Source organism: Hemitrygon akajei, chromosome 13, assembly GCF_048418815.1.
Source record: "Hemitrygon akajei chromosome 13, sHemAka1.3, whole genome shotgun sequence".
NCBI lineage: Eukaryota > Metazoa > Chordata > Chondrichthyes > Myliobatiformes > Dasyatidae > Hemitrygon > Hemitrygon akajei.
Genome location: NC_133136.1, coordinates 64,154,245 through 64,181,713, shown reverse-complemented (window position 1 = coordinate 64,181,713; position 27,469 = coordinate 64,154,245). Strand labels below are relative to the sequence as shown.

Below are 27,469 nucleotides of genomic sequence, written 5' to 3'. Positions count from 1 at the left end.
TGCCGTATACCCATCTGATCCTGGTGACTTCCTTAATTTAAGCCTACTTCAAGGCCTCCACCATTGTCCCCGTGCCAAAGAAGTCTTGAGTGTCCTGCCTAAATGTCTACCGTCCCGTTGCACTCACACCCATCATCATGAAGTGTTTCGAGAGGCTCGTCATGAGACATATCAAGACCCTGCTGCCCCCCTCACTGGACCCCCTGCAGTTTGCATACCGTCCCAACCGCTCAACAGACGATGCCATTGCCATCACCTTCCACCCGGCCCTAACCCACCTGGACAAGCAAGACACATGCTGTTCATGTGTTCATAGATGCTGTTCATAGACTTCAGTTCAGCATTCAATACAATCATCCCTCCGAAACTGATTGGAAAGCTGAGCAGCATCTCTAACACCATCACACTGAGCACGGGGGCCCCCCAGGGCTGTGTGCTCAGTCCACTGCTGTTTACTCTGCTGACCCACAACTGTGCTGCAACACACAGCTCGAACCACATCATCAAGTTTGCCGATGACACAACTGTGGTGGGTCTCATCAGCAAGAACGATGAGTCAGCTTACAGAGAGGAGGTGCAGCGACTAACGGACTGGTGCAGACCCAACAACCTGTCTCTGAATGTGAACAAAACGAAAGAGATGGCTGTTGACTTCAGGAGGGCACGGAGTGACCATTCCCCACTGAACATCGACCGCTTCTCGGTAGAGATTGTTAAGAGCAACAAATTTCTTGGTGTTCACCTGGGGGAGAATCTCACCTGGTCCCTCAACACCAGCTCCATAGCGAAGAAAGCCCAGCAGCGTCTCTACTTTTTGCGAAGGCTGAGGAAAGTCCATCTCCCACCTCCCATCCTCATCACATTCTACAGGGATTGTATTAAGAGCATCCTGAGCAGCTGCATCACTGCCTGGTTCGGAAATTGCACCATCTTGGATCGCAAAATCCTGCAGCGGATAGTGAGGTCAGCTGAGAAGTTCATCGAGGTCTCTCTTCCCGCATTTACACTACACGCTGCATCTGCAAAGCAAACAGCATTATTAAGGACCCCACGCACCCCTCGCACAAACTCTTCTCCCTCCTGCCATCTGGGAAAAGGCACCGAAGCATTCAGTCTCTCACAACTAGACTATGTAACAGTTTCTTCCCCCAAGCCATCATTAATTTGTTCCTTAAAGTAGGGATCATTGAGTAGACTTGAATTTAGTTTCTGAATAGTATTCTTTGGTTGTAGGTCAAAATCAACAGATAAATATATAGGTGTATGGTCACATCTATTGTCCCAATTCCACAGTTTGTTTTTGTCTTTTCCAAATGTTATGAAATAGTCTATTGTATATATAGAATGGGGTGGCAGATTAATGAGTATAATCCCTTCTGTTGGGGAAAAGGTTCCTCCATATATCAATTAGACCAATATCCTCCAAAAGTGTATTAACTTTCTTATGTAAGGATCTTGCTTCATATGTTTTTCTATTGGAAGAGTCTAACTTTGGTTGTAGTTGTAAATTTAAGTCTCCCCCACATATCAGGAGACCTTTTGTTTCCGTTACCGTAATATTAGTAATTTTCTGAAATAAACTAATATCACTTCCTGAGGGTGCATATATATTCAATAGAGTAACTGAATTTCCGTCTGTATTACCCCTTACCAGAATATGTCTGCCCTCCTTATCTCCCATTTTGAATACTTTTTTCAAAATTTAGCTTGCTTGAGATAAGAATAACAACTCCTCTCCTATGTCCTGATTTATATGAGGAGAAAAACAAATTACCGGTAGTGAAACCCATTCTCTTTAGTTTTCCATGCTCATTATCACTTAAGTGAGTTCAACTGACACTATTTAAAAACTGTTTGCTTGAAGCTAGGCCACACGAGTTTGCGTGACTGATGCTTGTTAGAACTTGTTTGGCAATGGACTCCTGCCCTAATTAAGCAGCAGCATGTCCTAAATAAACAAAGGAACTCCTGACAAATTTTTTGATTAGTTTTTGTTCTATAAGAGTTGATCCAGATAAGCAGCTGCTCTAATTAACCAATGGCCCAATTAAACAGAATCCACTATATTATTGTTGTAAGCAACGATTATCCTGAATTCACAACATATTAAAACCAATGCAATAGTTGTTCATCCATTCATACCTAAAAGTAATATTAGACTGCAGCAATGTTTTTGTATCTTTTTGGAAAAGAAACGTCTTAAGTTGGGCAAATGAGGTTGAAATGAAAAGCAAAGTGCACAAATTAAGGTGAAGGAATAATTATTCTAGATCAGTTCTTGTGATTTTTGGATAGAGCTACCAAGTTTGATGAAAAGTAGAACAAAAAATTGTGATGTATTATAAATAGCGAGGGAATGGATGTGGTCCAAGTGTTTAGTGGGCTAGCGTCTTCAAATTGTTATAAGCACGTTTTTAAAAAAAGTTTAGAGTATATGATAACTTATTGAATCATTTTTAGTGTGTTCTTATTTATGTATAATGATATTGCCAAGTTTTTAAGGTATTTTAATACATGGTAATCTGTTTCAAAAATATATGTACTTTAGTTTATTTTGTCACCAACCTTTTGATCTTTTTACTTGTTTCATAAAGGCTTTTAAATACAATTATAAAGTTGCATTTCGTGAGCCAAATACTTGGTGGAAGTTTAAACCACGGGAGCTTGAACGGTAAGGTTACTTATTTCCTCTGTCATTGTCATGTGTGGCTACTGCAACACTGTTTAATTTGCTCATGATCTGTTTTCTTGATGGAAAGTATATTACTTGTCATGTGATCTGAATGTCCAAATTAGAGCAGGAAGAGGCCACTTTGTCCCCAAGTCTCCTCATCATTCAGTTGGATTATGGCTGATCCTATTCTAATATCAATTTTGCATTCCAGTCTGCCTGCAATTTAAAATTTTATACCTTTGCTTTCAAGAAATCTATCTACTCTGCCTTAAAATTATTCAGTGATGTTGTTCTTTGAGGAAGGAAGTCACTAAGAATCACAAAATTTGAAAAAAAATTGCCACACCTCTGCTCTGTGTGGGCATCTGTTTATTATTGAATGGTGATACCAAGTTCTTGATTGTTTACAAAAAGAACCATCCATTCCACATTCCTCTTGCCCATGACCTTGTATGTTTTAATCAAATCATCTCTCACTCTTCTAAAACTTACATAGATACAAGCCTAGTCTGTCTAATAATCTTTCTTCATAAAGCAAACTGCCCACTCCAGATATTAGTCTGGTTATTCTGTTTTGAACTGCTTCCAGAACATTAATATCTTTCCTTAAGTAGACCAATATATTCTAAACTTTCAAAAAATCATGCTAATGACAATTTGAAGACACTATGCCCACTAAACACTTGGTACCTAGTATTCCAATTGTTGTCTTACAAAGCTCTTTCAAACCATAAGATAAAAAAACCATTTAGAACATAGAAAATGGAACAGTACAGCACTGGGCTGACCATTCAGCCCATAATATTCTACAGTGTTGTTTCTAATTTATACTAAATGTCCATTTCCTGTATGGCCTCTTCAGTTTACACCTTTGTGTCAGCTAGTGTTTTATCCACACCAGTTTGATACTTGCTGCTCCTTGAGCTCTTGTTGTCCACAATGACACTTGTGTGGCACCTTATTAAATGCCTTAATATACACAACTTAAAATAAAATACATCCACCTGTCCGTCTATGTTATATATGTTGTATCTTTAAAGATTTCCACTTAATTGGTCAAATGTGATATTCACTGACCCGTCTTCATGTCTCCTGATAATCTTGAATATTTCTGTTAATCCAAAACATTTGTTTGTAAAATATAATGATTAGGTTGGGAAATGGTGATGCATATCACCATTTATGTGGCAGCTTTAGGGTGAATATGGGGAGAAGTTCTGTTTATATAAATAATAGTTTAACATTCATTTGAACCAAAAGACTTACCTTAAACTGACTTGTGAAAATATGTCACATTTGATGGTGCAGAGCTTTATTAAAACAGGTTGTAAATCTTGGAGCTGGATACCTACATCTGTCTGCCTATAGCAAGATTTCTAACAACTAATCTGTGCAGACTATTATAAAATACATGTCTTAGCACTTAAGCAATGTCCATATCAGAGGAACATATGCAGTACTTAACTTCAATCCTAGCAAAGGTATTTTTGAGATCTATTTTTTACTTCGGGTATGGAAAAAAGTTTAGAGGGTTTCCAAAAGCTTGTAGATTTACAAAACAAGTCAAATTGCCCAATGGCCTGTTCCTCAACCATTCGCTCTGGCAGAACAGTCCAAGATCAAATTTTAATTTATGAAATTAATTTGCTCACAACCTTTACCCTTGCATTCTTAGTTTTAGTTAAATTTAATTACCGTTTTTCATGGACTTCCTAACTGGACAAAATATTCATTTTGCCTAAAGCCATTTTATTTTATAAATCCTCTATTAAATCTAGCCCTCTTTATTCCAAATGAAATGAAAACAGAGTATTTCCTATAATGTCACTTACTTTTCTCTGGAATCAGTGTGATGATATCCTACAGTATTTTAAAATGCTTTCTTTAAGTGTTTAAACCACTTGTTTGTTTAAAATCATCATAATTAATTCTTTAGTTATTGTAGCTCTTTATTCATTGCATTTAAGGTAGCTTTGGCTTTTTAAAAATTATTTTATTTATCTGCATTTGAACTCCATAAATCTGTGTTCATATTCAGTGAAAATGTTTTTTTTTGCATTGTGATAATCATAAATGCCAATTGTAGGGTGTTGAATGCTGACACAAGTAACCACTTCTGCCATAAATACATTCAGTTTGTTATTGAATTGTCCAGGATTGAAAAAGAAAGAAGTTTAATAGGTTCTGGCATTTCCACCAAAATTTGTCATATCTCATGCTGCTCGTGATGCATTAAATCAGCTACTAAATATGCCGCTTCTGATTTATGTATTCACTGTCATTTCAGCTTGTTATACTCTTAATTTTAGCAGCAGCAGTAGCAGAGTAATAAAGTATTGGAAAGAAGCACTCAGGTGCTGTGCAAAAGTAAAATACAGTGAAAATGCTCAGCAGGACAGGTCACATGTGTAAATAGAAAGAAGCAATTAGCTCTTTAGGACTGTGAGCTTCCATTAAATGTTGTGATGAAATCACTAAAGCCTTCCTTGCATTTCTGTGCTGATTAAAATCTATCAGCTTAATTTATTGGAATCTGGCTTTATCTTATATTTCAAAATTATCTGTTTTCTCCATAGACGGAATGTTCATGGTGTGTCAAAAGAGAAAATTAAAACAATTTTAGATCATTATGAGCGTAATGTAACAATTAACACAGTGATGGCTTCATCACAACCTACCTTCCCAGAAAAAAAAGCCGTAGAGCTGTATCCTGCTGAAGATGCAGAAACTGGGTGAGTGTCCTAATATAAAATTTTTGTTACGGTACGTAAGTGTAGTGTGGAGGCCTCTGTTAGTCTCGATAGACCATGGATTTGCACCATGGAAAGTTTCCAGGGCGCAAACCTGGCCAAGGTTTTTTTTAAATGGAAGACCGGCAGTTGCCCAAGCAGCAGTCTCCCCTCTCCACGCCACCAATGTTGTCCAAGGGAAGGGCTTGGCACAGGTGTCGTTGCAGAGCAATGTGTGGTTAAGTGCCTTGCTCAAGGACACAAACACACTGCCTCAGCTGAGGCTCGAACTAGCGACCTTCAGATAACTAGATGAACGCCTTAACCACTTGGCCATGCACCAGCACAGTAAGTATGAGTCATTTGAATGGGGATTGTAAGATTGGGAAGATGATTAAGGTAAATTGTATTTAAAATAATCGCTTATACTTTGAAGTTTTAAAATCTGTAAAATTGTGTTGGTGATTTTTTTAGTTTTACTTCAACAGTTTTTAATACTGTGCACAATAAAGGTCCCCTTTATTTAAGTGGATATACAGGAATTGGAAGCAATCCAACAGAGATTTACAAGGCTAATTTTGAGATGAGTGATTGTCCTATCATGGGTGATTAAAGAATTTGCATCTGTATTCTTTGTGGTTTGGGAAAATATGGGGTGATCATTTTGAAACATTTTATTGGTGATTCTTGATAACGGTAGGGCAGTCAATATTGTCTACATGGACTTTAAGGACTTTGACAAGGTTCCTCAAGGTCAGCTAATCTAGGAAATTGAGATACATGGGATTCATACCGATTTGGTAGATTAGATTCAAAATTGGCTTGGCCATAGAAGACAGAGTGTGGTGGTGGATTGCTTTTATTCTGGCAGGAGTTCTGATCAGTCCTGGGACCTTTGTTGTTTGTAATACAATTTATGTATTCACTGTCATTTTAGCCTGTTTTACTCCCAGTTTTCATATCAGAATGATAAAGTATTTGGAAGAGCAATCCAGCTCCATGTTTATTTTATAATAAGATATTTATGATTTTTATTTGTTTCATGTAGTGCAATAAGTGGAGCAGTAGGAAAAGCAACTTCTCCAGACCGTCAAGGTTCTCCTAGCTCACCGATTCCAGTTGTAAATTGTCCAGAAGATTTATCAGCAATCAAAACAGATATAGCATCAACTGATAACTTACAACAATGTTTAGGGTCATCTGCAGATTTTCTCAGTGAAAGTAGACAATGTGATGAGACTGGACACAAACCTGATAATGGTGCAAAATATTCAATATTTATAAGTGCTGATAATGTACAAAACACAGATCAGACATCTGGATCAGATACTAGCAATTATAATTTCTCATCTCATTCTGAAACAGAAGACAAGAAAAGGGAACTAACAGTAGCAAGTGTTGAATCTGAGACTGAGATAACAGAAAGTATCAGCCAATGTGGTGCTGATGGTTTAGCACCTGATAATTTACCAACTGCGTTTAGTACATCATTTGGTCAAGAAATCAGAAAGGAAAAACGGCAGAGTGCTGCGAGTACAAATAATGAAAGACTAGGAAAACCAAAACTGTCAATTAAAGGGGACTCCTCAGGACATGCTAAGGATGAGTCAAATGTTCTGGAACAGTCCAGCAATGTTGAATCCACATCTTTGAACTTTGTTGGAGATTGGCCAGTTATAGAAATACTGAAACCTCAAGATCAAAGAAAAAGACGAATCAGGAAGGCATCAGAACTAACTAACACAAATAAGGACAACGTAAATCAGTCCAGTAATTTGGAATTTGTCAATCCAAATGATTCATTAAAAAATACTACTCTTAGCTTATCTGAGCAGGAGAATGTAGAACCCTCAAATGAACCAAATGGTTCACAGGTTTCAGTTGATTGTTTTGATGATGAAGATATACTGTCTTCAGCGATTGAGAACTTTACTCTGGAAAGCAATCATGAAAATAGTGACGACCTTAAAGGTCCAGAAACTTCTGAACAGCAAATTTCAGAAGCTACATCTGAAAAGCACATGAATAAAGTATCTTGTCCGAATAGAACAATGGGAAAAGAATGCAAATTGACATTAACATTCACTAGTAACAGCCCCATCTTGGAAGAATTTCCTGAGCCTATGCCATTAACTTCTGATCAAGTGGAAGACACTGCTGTAATTCCAGAGAAGTCAACACAAGCCAATTCAACTCAAACAACAACTGATGATTTTGCTATGTTGTGGAAAATTGAGAAAGAAAGTGACAATTTTGTTGAATTTAAAATATTGACAGGTACTTTAAATGGAATTAAACCAACTGACTTAGATGCAATACCAAAATTCATAAATACTAATGTGTCAGTGCCCTACAGGGTGATGCATGACAAAAGCACGTATGTAGATGAAAGTGACTTTGTGAGTCATGAAGAAAACCTTCAGATACTCAGTGATTGTTTTAAAGGTATTCCCTTTGATGATTTGAATGATTTATATGAGAAATGCAACAAAGATGTTGAATGGACAACCAATTTATTGCTTGATTCTGGTGTGAAGCTTTCAAATGAAAATCCGGTGAATAATCAGTCAGGTTTAGACCATGACCTTACTAGCAGCAGTGGGCCACAAAAGAACGAAGTAGCTCAAACAGAGAAAATAGATTTAAGTGAAGAGTCACATCACAGATCAGCATACGAAGCGAATCAATTGTCCATTTCCACTAAGAAGGTTACAGATGTACCTAGTCAGTCAGCACAGACGAATACAGAAAATGATGCTATAGAATGTGTACAGTCTTGCCTTGACCTTGAAACTGTAAACCCATTATCTGACAATACCAGTGAACCTGTTCTAGATGAAGAATTGAAAAGTAAAAATGATATATTAAGCAATTCCAAACTTGACTGTGAACAGTTTATCAATTCTAGTAAAGAATATAATGTAGGGGAGAAACAGATTGAATCAATGTTAGAGAATATGGTAAACACTGAAGTTACGTGCATGAGAAGTGCCGAAGGTGAGGTATTAGTAACTTCAGTTGGAAACAATATAAAGGAAACAAACACCATTTCTGAATATACAGATTCTATAATGTCAACACCAGAAGTTAATACCCATGCAAATAGTGTGAGAGAAAATCAGTCCAGCTCTGAAGTAGGAAAAATTTCTGTACACAAGGAAAATGGAAAGGAAATGAAGACCATTGAAGATGGAAATACGAATCAGGATGGTTTATGGATGTACTCTGATCCAATGCAGATTCAGTCTTTAGAATTGAGTTTGCCACCAGAATTGGCAATTCAGCTTAATGACCTGTTTGGACCAGTGGGTCTTGATCCAGGTAGGTGAGGTGTTTGTTCTATATTGAATCAACTAATTAATATTTTTTTGACAATTAAAAGTTAGAAAGTATAATAGGAAGTGCCATGTGTGATAGTAGATATCATCTTTGGTCATGCTGTTTCTAAGATTGCTGAGCCATACTGAAAAATATTCCCTTAAAATTAATATTTGAAAAATCAGTTTATTGGGCAGTATTATGTTATATTTTATTTCAGTCTATTTATAGTTCAATTTGTCTATTTTCTCAAAGGTCTGAAACTGGTGGTATTTTTGAGCAAATATTAGTTACTATGAAAATATTTAAAAAGAGAATTTTCAGATTTCCAAGAAGTTTCATGTTTTAAATATTTAATTTTTGTGATGAAATTATATGATTCAGTCCATAAATCCCATTGAAGTAAATTCTTTTCTGGTAATTCTGTAGGATTTCCATTTTAACTCCCTTTTTCTATCCCTTTTTGTCCAAAAACATAGCTGTTGATGTCCCACTTTGGAATGCAGTTAATACTCCTTCCTGAAGGATAGTGTTTTGTTGCACTCTGTATGTGACTGAATTCTGCAGCATTTATTTTCATTTCTCTTTTCCCTGGAGACTTTGCCTAAACTATATAAACTTTTTATATGTTAAATATTATTTATAATTTGATATTTATGTTTTTATATATCTTGTATAATATGATATTTTAAACAAATAGATTAATTGCTGCATTTAAATAAATTTCAAGTCTGGCATATCATGTAACAACCTGGTCACTGTTAGTCATGAAGTATTGAACAGTACTCATTGGCACACTTCCTGGAAAAATCTGTGAATTCCAGAAAATTTCTCAAAGATTTTCTTTGAAATAAATGAGAAAGTACCTAATGTTGCATTTATTATGCCCAACTTGTTCAACAATGTACACTCATTAAATTGTTTAACCCTTTTATTCAACTATGACCATTACTGCTTCATAGATTCTTTGACTCCAGAAGAATGTGTTGTACAAATAGATATGAACTTGGCAAAAATTATTCATCAGAAATGGAAGGAGAGCATATTGGTTAGTATAACTTTTGCTTAATATATATTCTTATTTGGAGTCTAGGCTTGGGTTGGGAAACCATTAATGTTTTAATTATTCTGGTGATTAGTATTTCCATATATTTTGAGTGAATAGTCTAATTTGAAAAAGTGAGTTGGGTTTGAATCCATTTTGATTTAGATTGTATCTTATTTGTATAAGAATTGACAAATGTTATTTATAAATTCTAAAAATATTTTTAACAATATTGGACATGTTCTGACAACAAGCTTTTAAAACGTACAATATAAATTGAAAAATAATTTTTAATCTAATGTAAGTTCACTTTTGTTGATGAGCATTTTGAGAGAATTCAGTATTGTTGCAATGACTTGCAGCTTATTATGGCCAAAGAAGAAAAATTATAAGCCTTTGAAAATAAGTTGAAATAATTTGTGAAAATGAATGATCAGGCGATAAAACACTGTGTAGCACAGTGAAAGCACAACTTCTCATTATTTTAGCTGTATTGTGGCTTAATTAGTATACTGATTGGCAAAGGAGCTTAATTAAAGTTGTCCACAATGTTTTAGTGGTTTTTCAAGCACAGACTTCTATTTTTCCAAGTCAGTGTTCAGGTACAATTGAAAACAGAGAGGTTTTGGATGCAACCCCCCCCCCCCCCCCCCCCCCGACTATTCTGTTGGCGAATGTACAGTCTCTTGAAAATAAAACTGAAGATCTCTGAGCAAGTTTAAAGCTGTGTACTTTGCTTTATGGAAACATAATTCACCAGTGCCATTTCAGATGCTGTGCTGCAGCCCTATGGCTTCACCATTCTCTGCAAAGACAGGACAGCTCAGTCTTTTATAGGTAGAGGAGGTGGATTATCCAAAGTGATGAACTCATCATATGATGCACAGACGTAGCAGTTCTGTCTCAGTCCTGTTCAGTGGACCTGGAATAGGCAGTCAGTTGTATTCATTTTATCTGGCAAGGGAGTTTTCCACCATCATCCTGGTAGCAGTGTACATTCCACCTCAGGCCAGTGTCAGACAGACTCTGAAGGAGCTGAGCGCTGTGATCAGCAATCACGAAACAGCACATCCAGATGCCTTCCCTCTCACTGTGGGGTGATTTCAACCAGGCCAGCTTGAACAATAGCCATCAACATATCACCTGTGGATCTAGAGAAGCCAACACACTTGACCACTGTTACTTCAGCATTAAGAATGCTTACCATCCCACCGCACACTCACACGTTGGAAAGTCCCATCACCTGGCTGTATTTGTATAGGCAGAGACTAAACACCACAGCACGAGTAATGAGGGCCAAGAAGGTAAAGTTAGGGAGCTGGAGGAGTATGTACAGGATTGCCTTGAGTAGGTGGACTGGACAATATTCAGGGATTCTGAGGTCTACTGAGGGCTTAACCTGTGGCATTCAAGACAAGTGATCCAGAACTGTACAAAGAAGTAGGACTTATGGAAGGCTATTTAAAAGCAAAAAACAATTATGGTTGAGATTAGAGGTGGGACCAGATGCACATGAGCTCTGGCAGAGTTTGTAGGCCATTACTTCCTATAAGGCAAAACCTAACATCATGAATGGCTGTGATCCTTCACTCCCAGATGAGCTCAATGCTTTTTATGCATGCTTTGAAAGGGAGAATAAAGCTCCACCTGTGCAAATTCCTGCAGCATCTGGTGACTCTGTGATCTGTCTCAGTGGCATCTTTGAAGAGGGTGAACCCTTGCAAGGTATCAGGCCCTAATGGTGTATCTTTGGTTGGCACAGATTTTCAGTGCCCTTAATTGGTGGGAAGGGGTGTTCAAGAACATCTTCAACCTCTCACTGCTGCAGTCTGCACATGCTTCAAAAGTGTGCCAATCTAGGTTCAAAGTTCTAAGTAAATTTATTATCAAAGTACATACATGTCACTATATACAAAACCAAGATTCAGTGTCTTGCAGGCATACTCAATAAATCTATAGAATATTAACTTTAACAGAATCAATGAAAGACTGCACCAACTTGGGCATTCAACCAGTGTGCAAAAGACAACAAACTATGCAAATACAAAAACAAATAAATAATAATAATAATAATAATAAATAAATAAGCAATAAATATCAAGAACATGAGATGAAGAGTCCTTGAAAGAGAGTCCATAATTTCTGGGAACATTTCAGTGATGGGGGCAAATGAAGTTCAGTGAAATTATTCCCTTTCGTTCAAGAGCCTGATGGTTGAGGGGAAATAACTATTACTTAGTGTGGTGGCCTGAGTCCTGAGGCTCCTGTACCTTCTCTCTCATGCAGGAACAAGAAGAGTGCATGTCCTGAGTGGTGGGGGCCCTGATGATGGATGCTGCTTTCTTGTGACAGCATTTTGTGTAGATGAGCCCTATGGTGGGGAGGGCTTTACCTGTGATGAACTGGACCATATCCACTACTTTTTGTAGGATTTTTCATTCAAGGGCATTCCTGTTCCCATACCAGTTTGTGATGCAGCTAGTCAAGGTACTTTCACTACACATCTATACAGGTTTGTCAAAGTTTTAGATGCCATGACGAATCTTCGCAAACTTCTAAGGAAGCAGAGGAGCTGCCATGCTTTCTTTGTAATTGCACTGTCATGTTGGGCCCAGTACAGGTCATCCAAAATAATAACACTGAGGAATTAAAGCTTGCTGACTCTCTCCACTTTTGATCCTCCGATGAGGACTGATTCGTGGATCTCTGATTTCCTTCTCCTGAGGTCAATAATTAGCTCCTTAGTCTTGCTGACAGTGAGTGAGAGGTTGTTATTATAGCACTATTCAGCCAGATTTTCAATCTCTCTCCTATGTGCTGGGTGAATTGCCTCAATGACTATTGCCCAGTTACACTCACATCTGCAGTGATGAAGTGTGCTGAGAGGTTGGTCCAGAATCAGCTCCTGCCTAAGCAAGGTCTAGACCCCCCTGCAATTTGTCTTTCACCACAATAGGTCTACAGTAGATGCAATTTCATTGGTGCTCCATTTGGCCTTGGATCACCTGAACAATAGCAAAACCTATGTCAGACTGCTCTTTATTGATTACCGCTCAGTGTTCAATACCATTGTACCCTCAGTTGTAATCAACAAGCTCCAAACCCTAGGCTTCTGTACCTCCCTCTGCAACTGGATCCTTGACTTCCTCACCAGGAGACCACAGTCAGTGCAAATTGGAAATACGTCTCCTCCTCGCTAACAAATAAAACCGGTGCAATGACAAATCAAGGATGCGTATTTAGTCCACTGCTCTACTTTCTCTAAACCCACAGCTCAAGCGGCATCTATAAATTTGCTAATGACGCAATTATTGTTGGCAGAATTTCAGATGACGATGAGGAGGCCTACAGGAGCAAGATAGGTCAATTGGCTGACTGGTGTTGCAACAACAACCTTGCAGTCAACGTCGGTAAGACCAAGGAATCAATTGTGTACTTCAGGAAGGGGAAGTTGAGGGAACACACAACAGTCCTCATTGAGGGTCAGCAGTGAAAAGGGTGAGCAGTTTCAAGTTCCTGGGTATCAACATCTCTGTAGATCTATCCTGAGTCCAGCATAATGATGCAATTACAAAGAAAGCATGACAGCAGCTATATTTCATCAGGCGTTTGAGAAGACATGGTACATCACCAAAGACTCTTGCAAATTTCTACATTTTTCCGGGGAGAGCATTTTAATTAATCCATCTGTGTTTGATAGAGAGGAACCACTGCACAGGATCAGAAAAAGCTGTAGAAAGTTGTAAGCATAGCCAGCTCGGTCATGGACAATAGCTTTCCTAGCATCAAAGACACCTTTAAAAGGTGATGCCTCAAGAAGGCAGCTGCTATCACTAAGGACTTCCATCTCCTAGGACATGCCTTTTTCTCATGGCTACCATCAAGGAGGAGGTACGGGAGCCTGAAGACATACACTCAATGTTTCAGGAACAGCTTCTTCTCTAGTGAGGTAGTGAGGATAATGAACCCATGAACACTACCTCACTATTTGTAAAATCTCTTTTTGCACTATTTACTTAATTTAAATTTATATATATAAATATTTCTTACTGTACTTTATGTTGTTAAAAAATTATGTATTGCAATGTACTGCTGCCGCAAAACAGCAAATCTCACAACATTGTGTATGCTGGTGATAATAAACCTGATTCTGATTCTGCCTTTATCCTGCATAAAACCTACCTTTTTAAAACATTTGGGCTTCTGGCTCTGTGTCCCCTTTTGTAGTTCCCCATCAGTTTTTATTTATTAACATTTTTATGGGATGATTTGGGAATTTTTACTTCTGGTTAATGGTAAATTGGTTTATTTTACTGTCATTTGAACTGAGGTACAGTGAAAAAGCCTGTTTTACATACTGTACATGCAGGTTATTTTAGTACGATGTTATATTGAGGTAGTACAAGGGAAAACAATAACAAAATGCAGAATAAAGTGTTACAGTTACTAAGAAAGTGCATTACAGGTAGACAATAAAGTACCAGATCATAACGAGCTAGATTTTGAGGTCAAGAGTCTATCTTAATCATACAAGGGAACAATTCAATGGGTTTTTATTGGTGGGATAGAAGTTGTCCTTGATCCTGGTTCGTATATGCTTTCTGGCTTTTGTATCTTCTTCCTGATGAGAGGGGACAGAAAACAGAAAGTCTGGGATGTGTTAGCTGCTTTATGGAGGCAGCAAGAAGTGTGGACAGAGTCCTTGGAGGGGAGGCTGGCTTCTGTAATGTTTTGAGCTGTGTTCACAGCTCTCTGCAGTTTCATGCCTTCATGGGCAGAGCAGTTTCCATACTAATCCATGATGCTGCTGCATAGGCATCAATAAAACTTGGTGAGGGACAAATGGGATGTGACTTCTTTAGTCTCCTCAGGATGCAGGGCTCTGGTGAGCTTAATTGGCTGTGGTGTCTATGTGGTTGAACCAGGAGAAGCTATTGTACATAATAATTCTATAAAATTGAAGGCTGTTGAGCTGTGACATTTAAAGTTGACTTAGTCCAAAATGATTATAATTTTCAGTAGATTTTGCGTACTAAAATTGGTTGTTAGCTTCCTATATTAATAGTGATTTATATGTGCGAACTAAAGCAATGCAGCCAGTAGATGAGCTGGGTTTCGTGACAGAAACTTCCAATTTTTCCATATTTAATGAAGTATATTTGTTCTGTTTATTTACACAACAATAATGGCAAGCTGTAACATCCTTGTTAAATTTATTACTGAAAATTCCAGTAATGCATATTTTGTGAAGCTTTTTGTGTTGTAAATTTAATAGGTCTGAATTTGTCTCATACTTGTAATTAAATTGTTTGATTGGACTATCTTATTTGGATGTAACCTATTCTCTTTACTAGGAGCGACAAAAGCAAGAATCTCTGTCCTATCAGCTCCTGTTGGAAGGTAATAAATATTGTTTATTTGCTTAAAATATAGGATTAGTTGTCATTTTATGAAATGGTGGAACTGAAGCACATAAGTAATTGAAAGAGGAGAAAGGATAGTCTTGAGGTTGTGATGTTTCAGATGTTTCATTAAGCTTTAGTTAACAGAAGAAATGGTGAAAAAAATTAATTTAATTCCTTTAGGGCCCAACTTCTGCCTTGTGTGGTCTAGGTTTTTGCCTACTTCTCTAGGAGTACAGACCACTATTTATATGGAAACACAGAGTTTACAGTTGAACAAGGATGTCCTGGGATCCCTTCATATTAATTCAAGACTCCATCCCCTTGACATAGCATCTATCCTCTCTGAGGAACCAGGAGCACAATAAATACATTATGTGTGAAATCTGTGTGGTGGCCCAGAGTCCCTCCCACTTCAGCCGACACCAAGAATAATCAAAATACAATGAAGCAGTCCAAAACTCATGTTACCTTGAGTAATTGAATACAGAATTATGTGTGAGATGTGCAGTATTTTAGTATGTTACTAATGTCAGCAGTGGTACATTTGGCAAACAAGCGTACAATAGTAGTAGTATTATTAAACTCAAATTCATCTACGCTCAGTTCAGGTACCTCTAAATTGTTTGATTCCAAATGTGGATGCACAACCTGATTGTGTGATGGACAGTGAGAATTGTATTTTAATGCATTACTACCAAGTAGCCCGAGCAAAACCCATGTGCATTGGGAGTCAAAGGAAAACCCCACAATGCTTTGGTGTGATTGAGACTAACTCCTGAATATCACTAAAGGTATTTTCCAAGAGGCTAACCATAGCCCAAGTACCTTCAGCTGCTTCTTAAATTATGATTCTTTCATCACAAAGTTACGGATGAGATTTGCTGCTGTTTGCAGAGTATTTAATTTGAAATAGGATTTCTGGTCTTTTTTTAATTAAGATACCATATTTTATTCCTGTGTGTTTTTCTATTACTTATTTGTAGAGAACCACTTTCTTTATGTCTTTGTTGTGAAAATAATTACTAGGGTAAGTAAAAACAGAAGTAAAACCCAAGGCTAGTTTAAATCCCCTTAAAATCAAAATTATATCTTTAAAATAGCTTATGAAGGAACATGTTTTAGGAACACCACGAGTGTGAAGCTGTTGTGTTACTTGTTTTGGGTTGCTTTCACTTTCAATCATTTAATAGAAGTTGTATCTTCATTGAACGTTTCTGTCATTTTGGTTGCATTGTATATTGTGCGTTAAGTAAAATTTACAAACATTGTGTTTCTTCTTTAGGTGGTAATTTTTCTGAAAATTTAGTATTGGAGCTTGAGGGTGAAATGAAGGAGGAAGAGCTACGTGGTTCTTCTCCATTGAAAAATGATGACAAACAGCCAAAGAAGAAGGCTGGAAATAAGTTAACCCCTTTACCTGCTTCATTCACTGCTAAGACTGGCGGACTGGAAGATCTTCCGTTTATGGATCATTGGAATGCTCGGGTTCCTAATGTGTCATTACGGGATATCATGTCTGAGGAGATGGACTTTGAGACAAGGCAGCACCAGGTATGCATATTGCTCCTCACTTAGCAGATCTGTGATTGTGGATACTAAATAGGAGAGATAGTGTGTGTTTATGATTTTCATTAAGCATATTTGTTCACTTGAGAATATGAAGGCTGCGGAAAAGTCTGGATATCATATTTGCACTTTTTCAAATTTGGTAATGTTAGAGCAGCTCTTTCAGCCTTCTGTTATAAGGATATCATTTGTGGGTGTTTGCTTAGAAAACTGTAGAGATATGATATGTTAATTTGTAAGTGGTGAAAGTGGTAGCTGCCACTTCATCAACATCATGGAAATTGTAGTTGAGGGTGGGCGAAAACTAGTCCATGGTCGTCTTGAGTGACGATGATGGGTTATTTTCTATCTATTTAAACATTTTAATTTTTGATATGTTATTGCACATAATTTCATGTGAGGTGAGAGTGACTGGATGACATCAGGGCAGTATTTGACTGAATGTGATATCATAGAGCTCTGGTAAATTGAAAGCCAGTGGAAAATCACTCCAATAGTTGGAGTTTTATCTTCTACAAAGGAAGATGTTTATGCTTGTTTGGGGTCAGTCATACAGGAAATCCCTGCTGGAGTTCCTAAGACCATTATTCTAGGCCCAGTCATCTTCAGATGCTTTCTTGAATCTTGAATTAAGAGATGGGGATGTATGTTGATGAATGCACAATATTCAGTTCTATTTGCAATGCTTCAGTAAATAAAGTCCATACCTGGATGCAGCACAACCCAGATGAGATGGGCTGATATGTGACAAGTAACACTTACGCCACAAAAATGCCAGGCAATGAAAGTATCCAATCACAATCATTATTTATTATCTCTGACATATGACATGAAATTTGTTGTTTTGTGGCAACAGTACAGTGCAAAGACTTAAAAATCTATGTTACAAAATTAAATAAATAGTGTAAAAAGAGGAATAATAACTAGTGTTCATGTATTCATGGACCATTCAGAAATCTGATGGCAGAGGGGAGGAAGCTGTTACTAAATCAGATGTATATACTCAGGATCCTGTACCTCCACCCTGATGATAGTAACAAGAAGAGGGCATGTACCGGTTGGCAACGGTCCTTAATTGGAGAGTCTAACTACCTAACCTGGACATTTAATGGCATTAAACTTTGCTGAGTATCCACCATCAATATCTTGCACAGCACCATTGACCAGAAACTCATGCAGGCTACCACAGCCAAAAGACCGAGTTAGAGGCTGGATTTTCTGTGGCTAATAACTGACCTCCTCACACTCCAAATCCTTTCCATCATCTACAGTATACAAATCAGGAGCAAGGTAGAATGCTAGCCACTTTCCTGGCTGAGTGCAACTCCAGCGACTTCCAAGAAATTTAGTACTATTCAGAACATACGGGGCATTTAATGAGCATGTCATTAACCACCCTATAGGGGACTCTATAGTTAGGGGGTCAGACAGGCAATTCTGTGGATGCAAGAAGGAAATGCAGATGGTAGTTTGCCTCCCAGGTGCCAGGGTCCGGGATGTTTCTGATCGCGTCCAAGATATCCTTAAGTGGGAAGGTGAACAGCTAGAGGTCATGGTACATATTGGTACCAATGAAATAGGTTTGAAAACAGACTACAGGGAGTTAGGAAGGAAGTTGAGAAGCAGGACCTCAAAGGTAGTAATCTCGGGATTACTGCCTGTGCCACGTGACAGTGAGTATAGGAATAGAGAGAGGTGGAGGATAAATGCATGGCTGAAGGATTGGAGCAGGGGGCAGGGCTTCAGATTTCTTGATCATTGTGTAACCCTCAGTTCGGCTAGCGACTTAACCTAGGGAATGATAGCCCCCGGCCCGGCCAAACTTAAGAAATCTTGTTTGGGTGGATACTGTGTGATGTGTCCCCTGTTACAAATCAATACCACAAAATAACAAACCGTTCACAATATGTAGATTAAACAATAGAGATTTATAATTCTTAATTTGACTTTATGGTTAGTAAAGAAACAAAAAAAAGGCCCCATTCTCATGAAACAGTTTATTGTGCAAATGTTGGAGCTCACAGTTTCTCCATTTGTTACCGTCGTCCTCCTCTGAGTGTAGCCAACCCGCAGACCCTTGCTCCTCAGTCCACTCCATCCAGCAGTCTACCAACTCTCTCCATTCACGTCCTCTCTCTTCATCTTTTCCCAACAAAGACCATGAAATCCCGGCTCCCAGACACACAAGAACGAACAACATCCCTCTCATTGGATAGCCCCATCTTCCAAAGCCCCGTTATCTCTAGTCATAACCCAAACATTGCTGCTACAGAGAAACCGTTACATTAGCAGTGAAACCTTACAGTGTGTTACAATTGGGACCTCTTTTGGGGGAGGCGTAACCTGTATAAAAAGGTTGGGTTGCACTTGAATTCAACCGGGACCAATATCCTGGCAGGGAGGTTTGCTAAGGTTATTGGGGAGAGTTTAAACTAGAACTGCTGGGGGGTGTGAACCGAACTGATGAGACGGAGGAAGGAACGGTTGGCTCACAAATAGAGAAAGCTTGTAGACAGTGTGAGAGGGAGGATAGGCAGGTGATAGGGAAGGAATACACTCAGACCGATGGTTTGAGTTGTGTCTTATTTTAATGCAAGAAACATCATGAACAAAGCAGATGAGCTTAGAGCTTGAATCAGTACTTGGAGCTATGATGTTGTGGCCGTTACAGACTTGAATGGCTCAGGGGCAGGAATGGTTACTTCAAGTGCCAGGCTTTAGATGTTTCAGAAAGGACAGGGAGGGAGGCATAAGATGTGAGGTCATGGCACTGCTGATCAGAGATAGTGTCACGGCTGCAGAAAAGGAGGAAGTCATGGAGGGATTGTCTACTGAGTCTCTGTGGATGGAAGTTAGAAACAGGAAGGGGTTAACACTTTACTGGGTGTTTTTTATAGACCTCCTAATAGTAACAGGGACATCGATGAACAGATAGCAAGACAGATTATGGAAAGCCTACAAGAGGAGAGGCTGTATATGATCTGGTATTGGGAAATGAATCTGGTCAGGTGTCAGGTCTCTCAGTGTGAGAGCATTTTGGTGATAGTGATCACAATTCTATCTCCTTTACCATAGCATTGGAGAGGGATAGGAACAGACAAGTTAGGAAAGTGCTTAATTGAAGTAAGGGGAAATATGAGGCTATCAGGCAGGAACTTGGAAGCATAAATTGGGAACAGATGTTCTCAGGGAAATGTACGGCAGACATGTGGCAAATGTTCAGGGGATATCTGCATGGGGTTCTGCATAGGTATGTTCCAGCGAGACAGGGAAAGGATGGTAGGTATTTGCTGATGACACAAAGGTTGGGGGTGTTGTGGATAGTGTGGAGGGCTGTCAGAGGTTACAGTGGGACATCAATAGGATGCAAAACTGGGCTGAGAAGTGGCAGATGAAGTTCAACCCAGATAAGTGTGAGGTGGTTCATTTTGGTAGGTCAAATATGATGGCAGAATATAGTATTAATGGTAAGACTCTTGACAGTGTGGAGGATCAGAGGGATCTTGCGGTCCAAGTCCATAGGACACTCAAAGCTGCTGCGTAGGTTGATTGTGTAGTTAAGAAGGTATACGGTGCATTGGCCTTCATCAACCATGGGGTTGAGTTTAAGAGCCGAGAGGTAATGCTGCAGCTATATAGGACCCTGGTCAGACCCCACTTGGAGTACTGTGCTCAGTTCTGGTCACGCCACTACAGGAAGGATGTGGAAACTATAGAAAGGGTGGAGAGGACATTTACAAGGATGTTGCCTGGATTGGGGAGCATACCTTATGAGAATAGGTTGAGTGAACTCAGCCTTTTCTCCTTGAAGTGACGGAGGATGAGAGATGACCTGATAGAGGTGTATAAGGTGATGAGAGGCATTGATCATATGGATAGTCAGAGGCTTTTTCCCAGGGTTGAAATGACTATTACGAGAGGGCGCAGTTTTAAGGTGCTTGGAAGTAGGTACAGAGGGGATGTCAGGTTAAGTTTTTTACACAGAGAATTATGAGTGTTTGGAATGGGCTGCTGGCGACGGTGGTGGAGGTGGATACAATAGGGTCTTTTAAGAGACTCCTGGATAGGTACATGGAGCTTAGAAAAATAGAGGGCTATGGGTTACCCTAGGTAGTTTCTAAAGTAAGTACATGTTCGGCACAGCATTGTGGGCTGTAGGGCTTGTATTGTGCTGTAGTTTTTCTATGTTTCTAACTGCAAAACGCTCTAAAGTTATTAAACTGGGCTACTCGAAAAGTACTTCCCAAGCCCATGACTTCTACCACAAGGCAGTTGATACATGGAAATATCACCACCTGCAGGTTCCTCTCCATGTCTATGAGTTGGATATGTAACACCATTTCTTTATCATCACTAATTATAAATCCTGGAACTCCTTACCCAATGTCACTGTGAAGAATAATTTCAGTCAGACTGTAACTATTCAAGAAGGTGGCTCACCAAAGCCTTTTCAGGGGAAGTTAGGAATGGGCAGTAAATGCAAACTTTGCCAGATCCTGTAAATGAACATTATTTGGATGAAATTTGTACCGCTTTTGTGAACATGGTCAATTTTCTATTTAGTTTGTTGCTTGTTAGTGTAGCTGTACAGGAATGGTTCAGCTGGAGATGTAAAACCACTTAATTAAAATGTACAGTGCTGCAGATAATTAATAAACTTCATCCTAATTTCAGTATTGGTATGATTTTTCCAGAATTATGAACCTTTTACACAATCAATATTCTGTATACTGAATTGTAGCATTAAATATAAGATACAGAAATTGATTTTGAAATAATCTTTCATGTTTATGATGGGGGAGAGAATGGAGTTGAGAGTTGTTCATGTTGTGATTGTAAGGTGAATAGCCATTGATGGTGGCAAGTTGTACCAGTGTTCTGTTAGTTAACATGTACAGTAGCATAAGCAATGGAATTACCCACTTCAGTAAAATTTAACAGTATGGGCATCATGTATCAAATAAATGCTAAATTAATTAGTTATTAATTATGTTTTTGTTTATCCTATGTAGTCCTTCACAGAATCTTTCCTGTCCTCAAAGGATTGTGCAACTAAACTGAAGGAAAAACGTCTCATTGAGATGTTTCCAGGCATTGATAAGCATTTCATTATGGATATGTTTAAAGACAACAAGTGAGTTTCAGTTAAAATTTAATGCAACTATATATTTAAAATTTTTGATCTTAATAAGTGATGCCAAAGTACTAAATCATGTCTTCAGCCTATGTTGGCTCTCAAGCATTCAAATCTACAGTGATTTGTTTTTCATTCTTTTGTTTGTATCTTACATTATTTCAGCTGTTTGCCTTATCCAAACACTAGTAACCCAGAACTTTGAAGAATAATATTTAATGTCTATTACAAAATATTGAAATCTTAAGTTTAGTATAAGAACTTATTGCCATATCTTATGGATCTCTCTAAATGGAATAACTAAAGTTCAAAATTAACATTTTAAAATGAAATCCTCATGATCTGTAATATTTTTCTTTCATAAATTAAGTTAACAGACATTCACCTCAAAAGGATTCATTTTAGATGATAAATGAGATAGAGTGGAAAGCTTTTAAATTACTTTAGTTTTTCCAGTAATCTGTCACTGATTTTTGATTGTATAAGTTGAACCTTCACTAGTTTTTAAACATTTCAAAGGTTAATTAATTCTGAATTTCAGTGTACAATTTAAACAATATTACTGATCATAATTTGAACTGTTAGATCACAAGAATGATTCTGAGTTCCACCTCTCCCTGTATCTTTCTCCCTTCTTGACTTTGCTATATACTTCCTGGCTCTTGTTTTAAGAATTTGCAGTTGTTCAGCAGCCACAACCCCAGAATAATTTCACTCTGGTCTTGCATCTGAGGTGGAGAGAAGAAACATTCCCAAATCACTCATAACTGTACTCTTCAAATCCTGGATTCTAGCTGCTGGCTCTCTACTTGTCATAGTCCTTCTAGAGCTGTTGGATCTTTCACTTCAGCCATTTGTTAATTCTCTGCTACCTCCCCATGCCTCTTCTTCCCTTAATGTCTTACATGAACTCCGCTTACTCATCTTCAAAGGCAAGTATGATTTTCAAGCCCCAAATGTGCTGAAACCTCTGGTATATTTCCAACCCTTTCAACCATCAGTCAGCACCCACTCCTCCAAAAACTCATTCTTGTTTTTACTTGACATTCAAAGCAACTGTCCCCATCACTAAATTGCTTTTTCAATGTCCTTGAACGTGTCTCAAAAATTAATATTGCCCCTTCCACAATTTTAAAAATTTATATGCATTCCTGCCAGTGCGAAAGTGATAAATAAAGTAAGAGAAGTTTTTTTTCTCTCTATGTTTATTTCTCTTCCTCCCCAGCTTTTAATTTCTTGGTATCCTCTGATATGATTTACTTTGGCAACCTCCTTCAGTGTTTTTCTTCTATTTCCCAGTTTGTCTGGCACCTGATCATACCCTTACTTATTTGATAATAACTTGGGTGGCTTCTCTATTTGCTGTTGGATTAACATCCTTGTGAATCCCCAAAGAATGCCCTTTTCCTGACCTATGTCTATGTCTTGGCAACATCATCTGCAAGAATGGAATCAGTTTCTAAATGCAACTGAACATGCTCTGTTCTAAGTCTATTCTTACTTACTGCCCATTATCCACCATCTCTGTCTATACAGAACAATTCTTCATTGCTGTTTCCATAATAATTTTTTTTGACCTGTCAGAGTTGCTAGCCCTGAGCTGAACCCCCAAACATAGTGGACCGGTGGACCACTCCTAGTCTGGCTCATTGACCTGTTTGGCATGGATAACCCTATCAGGAGTCAAAGCACAAGGCCCTGACTCCAGCTCTCTGGGTCACTGAGGCACGCAAGCCTCTAAACCCTACGACGCGGTTATGGTCTTCTTGGAGAAATTCTACTCCTATTAAGTGCTTCTTTATTTTGGGCAAGTTATTCAATATTCAGTTTTGAATAAAAGGCATTTCCCCAACACAATATTGTGGATACCTTTCATTGTGTTTGATTGTAAACTGAGTCTAGGTCATCACTTCCCTTCCTTCATGAAGTCTGCTTAGTTCTATCTTTAAATCACTCATGTCCATTGTTAGTATCTGTGCTTTTTACCTTTGTGCCCAGTTATATGAATTCTCGTCTGGTCTTTTCTCAGCTGTATAAACATGTGCTCCTGCTGACTTTAACCTATCTAGTACCATGTCTTCCTCACCCATTTGGCATGTCTTTGATTATCTTGTGCCCACTTAATTTTTGGATTTGCTCCTCTGTATTAAAGTTAATGGATGAATGCAAGTTCTTTCTAAGTTTTCAAGATTAAAGAATTGCTTGAATTAATTTTGTTTTACTTTAGCTATTCCTTTGAACAAACAGAACAGTTTATGAAGTCTTTATTTGACTGTGATCTAGAGTCAACAAAAGCTATCAAATTTCATGAAGGTACCCCTCAAACTGAATTGACTATGAGCAAAAATAAAGATAAGGTAAGCTGAAAATTGTTAAGAATTTGAAGCTACTGACTATAATTACTGTAAGTTACTTGTTTGATGGCTTCAACAGAAACAATCAGGCTTCAATTAATTTCATAAAGCAAAACCCTTCATATGCTGAAAGTCTTAAAAACACCAATAATATTGGAGATGCTTACCAGATCAAGCAACACCTGTGTACAGAGAAGCATAGGTATTGTTTCAGATTAATGACCCTTCATTAGAACTGCAAAAATGAGAAAACAAGAATGTTTTAGTTACAGTGAGGGGTAGGGGTAGAGAGAGCAGAGAAAATATTTGCTTGAGGCAAGACTGAGATAATCCAGGTAACACGAATACGGCTGATATTTTTGAGAAGGAGATGAATAGTTAATAATCATAGCTGTCTGAAGACGTATAAATGGAGGACTATAAAAGGGACCAATATTAAAAGTAATGCTAGAATTTGAGACGCAGGACACATCAGCTGCTGGTAGTCTGAAATAAAAGAGAAGGTCAGAAGCACTTTATAGATTAGGTGGCATTCATTAGTCCTGATGGTTCTCGGCCCAAAATGTCAATAATTTATTCCCCTCCAAAGATGCTGCTGCTGACTTTACTTACCGAGTTCCCCCACTATTTTTTGTGTGTTGCTCAAGATTTCCAGCATCTGCAGAATCTCTTGTGTTTTTGTCAAATGCTAACTCCTTTTCTAAGCTCATCTTTCATCAGGCTGGGAAGGCACTTACATAAATAAATTAAAACAATTGACACTGTTTGGCTTTTTGCTGGTGAGGATATGTATTTATCACTTTCAATGTTAAGAGGGCTCATTGCACTGGTGAAATGGGAGGGAATGCGTAGAACTAAGAATGAATCATGGCTTTGAGCCAGACAGTTATTAGAAGGTCACTGCCCAGGGTTGGACTGTCCTAAGGGCATTAAAACAGAAAAATAGGAGCAGGCCCTTCTAGCCTCCTCCCATCATTCAATGTGATTATGACAATTTCAGTAGTATGTTCCAGCTCTGTTCATATCCCCAAATGACGTTTGTGTTTATGAATCTTATTAATCAATAACTATCAATCTTATCTATCTTTAAATATATTCAGTGTAGTTAAGTCACTTTTTATTGTCATTTCGACCATAACTGCTGGTACAGTACACAGTAAAAACGAGATATTTTTCATGGTGCTACATGAAACAATACAAAAACTATACTGAACTACGTAAAAACAAAACTACAATAGACTATAGACCTACCCAGAACCGAATTCCACAAGTTTACCACCTTTGAGTGAAGAAATTTCCTTGCCGACACCAAGGTCTTTTGGAGGCTGCAGTTCAGTTTAAGCTTCGTATCAGAGTAGCAGCTCTTGCCTCTTGATTACCAAACCCAACTGTACCTACCAGGTTTTGGTCAGGTATCAAAAGTTAGAAGTTTTTGGGTTTAGGTCAGGGTTGGTATTATCAGTGGCCATTGACGAGTTTTAATTTTATACCTGAACAGACCAATAAATTGCAAATCTTGCCAAGAATGTATAGTATTATCATAGTATTTTTTGCTGCTTATGTCAGATTTACATCAAACACATGGAACATAGAACAGTGCAGCACAGGAGCAGCTCCTTTGACCTGTGATTTGTGCACTGAACACAATACCAGATTAAACTCTTCTGTCTGTGCATGATCCATATTGTTCCATTCCTTGCATATTCCTGTATCTATCTAAAAATTGCTTAAGTGCCAATATCATATCTGCTTGTATCATTGCCAATGGCAATCCACTCCAGGTATCTGCCACTCTCTGTAAAAGAAAACTTGCCCCACATATTTCCTTTAAGCTTCTCCACTCTCACCTTAAATGTGTGCCTTCTAATATTTGACTTCTAGTAAAATTTTGTTTGGCTTTGTCTACTTTAGGCAATATTGACAAAAGATACTAAAGAATCTCGAAGTGAACATGTTTTCCCAAATATAGAATACCCTGATTATGAAGGTTTTCGGATTGAGGCAGCTCTGCATAGACGCAAGCAGCAAGATTGCTTCAGTAAGGCTGCAGCAGCTCATGGAAGGAATATGAGAGCAGTTGCCACGTATTATGCACAGCAGGTGAGTGTACACCAAAAAAGGAATAGAGGTCAAATAGTTGTCTTTCTTTGAGCAGCTAAAAATTTAACCAAACTGTATATGCAACTTCTGTGTAAGTAAATTAAACTGTTTCAACATGTGCAAGGGCCATTATACTGCAACTCTCTGATTAATGGACATCTCTACATACGAACAAGTTCCCATAATATTAAATTCAAAACTGATGTACATACCTTCATTCCTAAGAAGAGCAGAACTAGTTATCTCTCTCCACTTTTAGTAAATTTTCTTATTAGCCTTAATGTGCTTTTAGCCTTATTTGGAAGAATGGCTACTATATTAAGTGATTTTTGTGTTTTTTGTTTCCCCCTGACTTACGGACAAAATTAACGTATGGACATTTGTTTAAAAAAAAAATACATCCTGTTTGTTACCTAGAGATAGCCTGTGGAGAACTTTTGAGGTGAGGGAAACATGATACTGTTTGAAGAGCAAGTGGAAAACCAATACAATTTTTACACATCCAGTGGGGACTGGATCTTTTGAGAGAAATTCGCAGTACTAAAAAGAAGGAATAATTTTATTTTGGAAGTTTAACTGCAGCTTTTCCTATATTGTCAATCTTATGTTTGTAAACTTATTTTTAACGTACGGTGATTTTGGAAACTGTTTCATTGTTGCAAACGACTGAGCAGTTTCAAGTTCCATGTAACTTTTTTGCATTATTTGCCTCTTGATGTCATTAATTACAATTTACCAAACACATTTTTTTCCAATTTGAATATTCTTTTTAAGTATTTGAATATGAAAGTAACCAGTTGAAAGAAATCTTTTCTACAGAATGATGGGAGTAGTTTCAACAAAACATTTAAGAACATTATTCTTTAACATACATGTTCTCAAACTATCAATGGTTAGAGTTAGGAATGAACTAGGAGGCTGTGCCTTCCTTATTCTGTAGAGGGAAATGTGTTATACCAACTTTCATGTTTTGAGGGTTTTTTTTATATTTGCCAGTAGTCCCAGCTTCTCAGGCAAAGAGACCTCAGCTGTTGGAATCTGGAGTGAAAACAAACTGCTGGAGAACTCTGTAGTCGGAGTAGAATCTGAGAGTAAAGGAATTGTCAACATTTTGTACCAGGAACTAATGCAGCATTTCAAACTG

The 27,469-nt window shown here is 38.0% G+C and overlaps 1 protein-coding gene across 3 annotated transcripts in view; it reads left to right on the top strand.

Annotated features, from left to right (window-relative positions):
- n4bp2 (NEDD4 binding protein 2) overlaps positions 1-27,469 on the top strand; it is a 68,357-nt gene that overhangs the window by 31,456 nt on the left and 9,432 nt on the right. For 2 of the 3 annotated variants that reach the window (XM_073064804.1, XM_073064805.1), the window contains exons 5-13: positions 2,595-2,671; positions 5,251-5,406; positions 6,452-8,724; positions 9,684-9,769; positions 15,121-15,166; positions 16,454-16,722; positions 21,750-21,871; positions 24,099-24,228; positions 26,137-26,325. In XM_073064804.1, the coding sequence (XP_072920905.1) occupies positions 2,595-2,671; positions 5,251-5,406; positions 6,452-8,724; positions 9,684-9,769; positions 15,121-15,166; positions 16,454-16,722; positions 21,750-21,871; positions 24,099-24,228; positions 26,137-26,325 (3,348 nt within the window). Of the gene's footprint in view, positions 1-2,594; positions 2,672-5,250; positions 5,407-6,451; positions 8,725-9,683; positions 9,770-15,120; positions 15,167-16,453; positions 16,723-21,749; positions 21,872-24,098; positions 24,229-26,136; positions 26,326-27,469 lie in introns of those variants that run through there. The other variant, XM_073064806.1, reaches the window with a different exon arrangement.